At 40.9% G+C, this 7,689-nt stretch overlaps 1 protein-coding gene across 1 annotated transcript in view; it reads right to left on the reverse strand.

Moving 5' to 3' along the window:
• Nucleotides 1-7,689, reverse strand: part of CFAP61 (cilia and flagella associated protein 61) — a 286,086-nt gene that overhangs the window by 78,409 nt on the left and 199,988 nt on the right. The window contains exon 21 of the mRNA XM_008710053.1: nt 410-702. Within this exon, the coding sequence (XP_008708275.1) occupies nt 410-702 (293 nt within the window). The remainder of the gene's footprint in view (nt 1-409; nt 703-7,689) is intronic.

Raw genomic sequence — 7,689 nt, forward strand, 5'->3', positions numbered from 1 at the left:
CTCTCTTTCCCACTTGCTCTTAGAACCAAGTCACCCTGCCAAGATGAAGTATTCTGGACAAAATCTCAGCTGAAGCTGATCTAGCATCAAAAGCCAGACATAGGGATGAACGTGACTCAAGCTCTGCCCACAGTCTGACTTTGCCACATGAGAGACCTCACCTGAGAACTACCCAGCTGGGCCCCCTCAAGCCCCAGGACCAAAGAGATAACCATGATAAATGATTGGTGTTTTACGCCACTAAGTTTGGGGTGGCTTTTCCCTCAGCAAGGGATCATCTGAACCGTTAGAAAAGAAAACCCAAAACCTGTGGCTATAAATCCCCCACAGGCCATCTCTCAGACCCCACGTCCCGGACAGGTGACGGCTCTCCGCAGGTGGCGAGTGAAGCTCACAGGGACCTACTTACGGCGCACGTAAGTCTGAAAGGCTTGGTGGGCGTGGTGAAGCAGGCGCTGTGAATGGGGTCTGGGTACTGGCCGTCGTTCCACTGAGCCAGGAGCGCGTCGCGGTAAATGGTAACCCCCGCGGCGCTGAGCGCGTCCTCCACCGTGCTCTCCACCGAGTAGTTGTTGATGCAGGTGATGGTGGAAGTGGGCGGGGGCTGCACCAGGTGGATATAGGAGCCCCTCACACCGATGTTTAAGAGCGTCTCCACTGTGGTGTAAGTGTCAATTGTATTCCCATAGACAATGACATTCCCTAGAAAAGGCAGAAAATGCTAAGATACAAGGTTAAAAAAAAAAAAACCAACAAAAAAACCAACAACCTTCTTAGTCAAATGCTAATAATGCCGAATTGTTCCCTATAACCTTCTCCTCCTTTCAGCTGCGGGAAGCCAGCGGTGTTACCTAGCAACGGTGACCAAGATAATTTAGTAAAGAATTGGCACAAAACATCCCACAAAGTAGTCAAGTACTTTTAACACAGAAGTAGGACATTCATCTATGGTCCTGTAATTTGAAAGTTGAAATTATGCTAAATGAAACCATCTGGAATAAAGCCTTTTAACTTGTCTTTGTTCCCTAGTCGCTACACTTATTAAGGGAAAAAAAATGACTTAAGTTTGCAATATTTGCAAGTTCTGCGTAAATGATGAAAGGACACTGGTAAAAACACACACACACACATAGTCATGGACATGATGGTACAGATATTTTAATGTTAAAGTGTTGAATTGGATTGATTTCAAGGAAATCTTTCCCTTTCTTGAGAACTAAAGACTAGAGCATTCTGCTTTTCAATGGATAATTTAATGAAGATTCAAATTCTGATTTTTAGATTTAAGGAGTCAAGAATTGGCGAAAGGGATGGCAGGTTGTTCTTTCAGACAGTAAGAATGAAATCACAACATAATCTTGAAAGACTTCCCCTGTGTAAGAGCATTTAGATGGTAATAGTCTAAACTACTTATTTATATTCTTAAAAATACTACAGAAATAATTACATGTTATTCTACTAATTTCATCAGTTTTAAGATCAAACTATCAAAGGAGTGAAATGTATTACATGCTATTTATATGCTATTTTTGACACTGAATTGGCATTTTTACCTTTTTACAAAAGAACTGCTGTAGACTCACTTGTCAGGCAACATGTAACAATTTTACGACAAAATGATAGAGTCATTGAAAATCTCTTTCTTTTTCCTTTGTTTATGAAATGGTAGTAAGAGAAATTTTACAAGGCAAAATAAGTGGTAAGTGTATTTATTCAATTTGGTTGAATAAATGATGCAAAAATCTGTTTCCATCTAAAACTGAAAGAAGGTGTAATGGCCTGCTTATTTGCTTAGGGAAAAAAAGAAACTAGAATAACTTTCAGATTGCTTCTTTGAGGGTAACAGCACCTAGAAAGTTCTCCCATACTTCCTGTCCCTCAAATATGGAATGGCAAGAAGGCACTGAAGGCAGGGGGTGGGGTCCTTTCTTCCTGCCTTCACTAGGAGGCTCTAATTTTGTGGCTATGATTCCCTCTCTATTCAGATGCTCTAATGCAACATTCCTTGGTGGGCTGCATTTTCCTTGGCTGAAAGAGCCAACACTTTGCTTAAATTACTGAGGCTTCCACCTGCTGTGAAACATGCATCCTAGCTGTCTGGCACAACAAAGAATCAGCCTGCCAGGAAAGCCAAAACTTGAACCTGAAACTGTCAAAGGCTTGAGGTCTTCTGCCCTTTTAAAATATGCATGTCAAAACAACATTCATTTTCAGGGAAACAAATTTAAGAGTTTAGGCCCCCACACAATTCAGAGTTGAATATTTTTCCAGTCTTTTTCATGTTAGTTTCTAATAACTATAATATGAGATGGGTTTTTTCATGAGAGGCTCATGGAAGCCAGGGCAATGCGATGTTGCTGGGGACTGTCCAGCAGGGTTGCCCACAGATTGTAGACAGCTGAAGCGGACTCTGCCTTTCACTTGAAAAGGTAACTTATTTTATAAAATCTCTCCTATTTAAATTAGATATTTAATATTTTAAATAATTTTAAATTTTAAATTTATTGATAGATATTCTAACTTCAGGGGTGCCTGGGTGGCTCAGCCGTAAGTTAAGTGTCTGCCTTCAGCTCAGATCATTATCCCAGGGTCCTGGGATCGTGCCCTGCATTGGGCTCCCTGCTCAGCAGGAAGCCTGCTTCTCCCTCTCCCACTCCCCTTGCTTGTGTTCCCTCTCTCACTGTTTCTGTCAAATGAATAAATAAAATCTTAAAAAAAAAAGATATTCTAACTTCAGAATAGATTTGCCTATCTTTAAGTTCAGTTTGAAACAAAATCCACCCCCCTCTCTAAGACTTTGGTTATCCTAATAGTTGCAATAATGCTGCAAAACAAGCCAGACCAAGACTCAGTGTAGAGCAAGACTCAGTGTAGACCTACTGTTGTAGGTCGGCTCACACATCTGCGCTGGCTGATGGTGGCCCATCCGGCTCCACATTGTGGTTGGGATCAGCCAGCACCATGTTTCATTATTCTTGGACCAAGAAATACCTGAAGCCTGTTCTATTTATGGAGACAGGCAGGACGGCAGGAGGGCAAGAGTAACTGCTCACTTTTCAAGCCCCTCCTTGCAGTAGTAGGTCCACTAACATTCCATTGAGCAAAGCACGTCGTTAAGGCCAAGCACATGGTCAAAGAGTGAGAAGCGCACTCTGCCCACAGTAGAAGGGGGAAGGGTGTGGCTATTTGCTGAAGAGTAGTCCAAACTATCATGTCATACTGGCCATGGTAAATAGATGCTTATGTGATGCCATCTAAAAGTTTTCATCCAAACATCTTTTATAAGATTGTTTACATATATTTCTCACATTACCCGCAGAATATAGTAGAATCTCATTTTAATATAATCTTGCACAACATAAATAAGAACATGTCACCGGTCAAATCACATCCCTCCACAAATATAACCAGACCGGATGTGATGAAGGCAGCTCTGCCACTTCCATCTCTTGCCTTTTAAATGTACACACGGGGGGTGCCTGGCTGGCTCAGTCAGTAGAGCATGGACTCTTGTTCTCAGGGTTGTGGGTTTGAGCCCCACATTGGGCACAGAGATTACTTAAAACAATAAAATCTTTAAATGTTTGCGCTCTCAAGGAGGATTATTCTCTCCATGACAGTTGTGCAGTTGTGAGTTCTTTCTACATCATTTTTCACTTTTACTTGCTTAAGAATTTTGAGTCCATTCACCTTTATGTTGTGGCTCCCATATACCAGGCATAAAGCCAGGCACTTTGCTACACAATCCATTATTACTTTCACCATCATCAGTAACAACAGCATAAGGTATAGAGTTGTGAATCTCTATGTTGTACACCTGAAACTAGTGTAACATTGTGTGTTGACTGTACTCAAACAGAAAAACCAAACAATAATATTTAGAGCTGCTACCAATAACATTGGCTTCACTCAAATGCCCGGAAAATAATTTTTGATAAGACTAACAGCAAAAATAGAAGCACGGAAATAATTAATAGGGTGAGCAAAGTCTTATGTTTTGGGGGCTCCCCCAGAATACACCTAGTAGACAAAGATTTTTATTATTAATTTATTTCAGGACAAATATCAACCTAGGTGTAAAAATATGATTAATTATATTTATTGAAGTAATTTCTAGCATGGCTGGATAGAACTAGTGCTTCTGAAGGTCAAGACCTGACCACAGCCTGTGGCTGTGCCTCGATCTAAGCAGACATTCCAGCCTCCAGCCAGGTGAAGCCCCAGGAGGCCCATGAGAGTCTCTCCTTTTCCTTCCCTGCACTCACCTCGGTCTACATGCCTAAGATAATCTGTGAGGTGACCTCAAGTTTGCCCTGCCTGCCATGTTATGCCTGGAGACTTGAACAGTATGTCACTTACTGGGGGTGTGAAAAAACCTTTCCTGACTAGACACATGGATGACTGAGGTTTATCATACTGTTGATCATAAGTTAATTGGGACTTACCTCTGTGCCCTCTAAAATATTTTTTTGCAGAACAACCTCTCCATGGCCAGATTTTCCTACTACATATTTTTACTTGGTATTCACTATAAAGTTGGCACTGCTTCATTCAGACACAAGATAAGTTGTACACCTGAGATGTATAAGACAGAAACATGTTCCTCTTTACAATGTTAGATCTGGTTATTAGGTTTCCAGTAAGACTCCCAAAATCCTACATAATCCTAAATGTAACCAAAATTGTGTGTGTCTACAACACAACAGTATAAAATAATACTTCTGCCATATTGGTAGGTGCTTAAATCCAAGGAAATGAAAATGTTTTATGAGAAAGTTAACCCTTGTATAACATGTTGTGACAGTTGGGTCAATTTTTAGCTGAATCAAAGAGTGAAAATGGAGAAAAAGGAAGTGGAGAGAGAAAAAAGAGGGGGCAGAGAGACAGAAGAACAAAGAGAGCCTTGCAGATACAGATTTCCTTCAATCACTGGGTACGTGAGAAGAAAGAGTTTAAAAGTAGGTGAAACAAAGTGGTTGTTGGTGAGGGGAGAGGATGGATGAACTAGTAGCAGAGAAAAGGGCTTTGTCTACAGGAGACGTTGGGTCTGACAGCTTTTTCCCAGTCAGAACATATGAGATGGGGTGAATGGGGTTCCACTGGTGCCAAACACCCTGATGACTGAAAAGAGGAGGTATGGCAGCCCCAGGTTATGTGGGATCCATGATATATATTCATGTATGGCATGCTTTTAAAGTCAGATAACTTCAGTTCGCCAGAGATTTACTTTAATCGAGGCATTTCCACCACTTAGGTACTTTATAACTCATGGAGTCTTTGCAAATAGTTATAAGGAAGTAACACATTGCAGGGGCCTCCTTCACATAATTGGGATATCCTATACATTCTTCTGACTTTTCGACACATATATGTTGCAAATAGAATGGGAAAGCTGGGGATTTCCCCTGCATATCAGTTTTATGCTAAAAAATCTGGTCACTGTCTTCTCTGCAGCTCAGTTAATCTAAGGATAAGACACAACCCATTTTGATCTGATAGGTGACAGAGGTACCATGGTAGGCTTCCCTGCTTTGAAATGGCCAAATGGTAACAGATGATTAGAACAGTATGGATGAATCTTCAATAAAGGGTAATAGAATATAGCCATAGCAGTTTTCATGGAAGGCCGATCTTTGTTGCTCCTTTTAGGGAATAAATTATGTATTACTAAGATTACAGATCTGGAACAGGAAAGAGCACAAGGAGGGCACCATCACAAAGAGGACCCTGTGAAAGCCCCAGAAATGAAGGTTGGCAAGAGGAGCACTCACTCATTCCCTCGAGGCTAACCTGCAGCCACCTTCCTGGTGAAATGTACAAGGGCACTGCCAAGATGAGAGAGGGGTTTTGGTGTTGACAGCCCAGCTGGGGAGAAAGAGGGAAAGTGAGGTCTCAAATCACTCTCTGCAAGCCATCAATTCTCCACCTTAGATCAAAAAAGCACTAAGAATTGTCATTTAAAATGTTGGCAGAAATGGAAAGGTGACCTTGCTTTTTGATACATGCTCTTTGAAGATATAAATGAATACACTAGCAACTTTGATTGTGATCACCAAAGTAAGGCAATGACCTTTTAACGTTTCAACTATCATAGTGCACCCATATTCTGGAGGTTCTTCAATTTATCTTAATCAGAGGGGAAATGAGACCAGTTTCATCATCCTGTTCCTGGACTAGATAAATAATAGTTTCAGAAGCTAGGAAATTTACTAATATTTATATATTTAAAAGATTTTATTATTTATTTGAGACAGAGCTAGAGAGAGCAAGGGGTAGGGGGTCAGAGGGAGAGAGAGAATCTCAAGCAGACTCCCTGCTGAGCTCCAAGCCCAATGTGGGGCTCAATGTGGGGCTCAAACTCACAACCCTGAGGTCATGACCTGAGCCAAAATCAAGAGTTGGACACTTAACCAACTGAGCCACCCAGGTGCCCCCAAAATTTACCAATATTTAAAAGTAACATGGCTTTATAGAAATGCAATCCTTAAGGTGATCTCCCTGTTAAGTTCAAAAAATAAAATGTGGGGGCGTCTGGGTGGTTCAGTTGTTAAGCGACTGCCCTCGGCTGAGGGCGTGATCCTGGCATTCTGGGATCGAGCCCCGCATCAGGCTCCTCCTCTGGGAGCCTGCTTCTTCCTCTCCCACTCCCCCTGCTTGTGTTCCCTCTCGTTGCCTGTCTTTCTCTGTCAAATAAATAAAATCTTTTAAAAAATGTGGTTTTAAATTTTTTAAGCACAATTTGCCCTAAGAGTAATAGAACAACCTTTTTAACAATTTTTTAGTAGATGCTAAGAAAGTATTTTATTCTTTGGGATAAAAGGTATTCAAATTGGCAAAGAAGAAGTCAAACTCTCTCTCTTCGCAGATGACATGATACTCTATATGGAAAACCCAAAAGACTCCACCCCCAAACTACTAGAACTTATAGAGCAATTCAGTAATGTGGCAGGATACAACATCAATGCTCAGAAATCAGTTGCGTTTCTATACACAAACAATGAGACTGAAGAAAGAGAAATTAGGGAATCCATTCCATTTACAATAGCACCAAAAATCATACGTTATCTTGGAATTAACTTAACCGGAGATGTAAAGGATCTATATTCTAGAAACTACAAATCACTCTTGAAAGGCATTGAAGAAGACACAAAAAGATGGAAAAATATTCCATGCTCATGGATCGGAAGAATTAACATAGTTAAAATGTCTATGCTACCACAAGCAATCAATACTTTCAATGCCATCCCGATCAAAATACCAATGACATTTTTCAAAGAACTGGAACAAATAGTCCTTAAATTTGTGTGGAACCAGAAAAGGCCCCGAATAGCCAAGGAATTGTTGAAAAGGAAAAACAAAGCTGGGGGCATCACGTTGTTGGATTTCAAGCTATACTACAAAGCTATGATCACAAAGACAGCATGGTACTGGCACAAAAACAGACACATAGACCAATGGAACAGAATAGAGAACCCAGAAATGGACCCTCAGCTCTTTGGGCAACTAATCTTTGATAAAGCAGGAAAAAACATCCGGTGGAAAAAAGACAGTCTCTTCAATAAATGGTGTTGGGAAAATTGGACAGCTACATGCAAAAGAATGAAACTTCACCACTCTCTCACACCATACACAAAGATAAACTCCAAATGGATGAAAGACCTCGATGTGAGACAGGAATCCATCAAAATC

The sequence above is a fragment of the Ursus maritimus genome, unplaced genomic scaffold (assembly GCF_017311325.1).
Source record: "Ursus maritimus isolate PB19 unplaced genomic scaffold, ASM1731132v1 scaffold_22, whole genome shotgun sequence".
Classification (NCBI taxonomy): domain Eukaryota; kingdom Metazoa; phylum Chordata; class Mammalia; order Carnivora; family Ursidae; genus Ursus; species Ursus maritimus.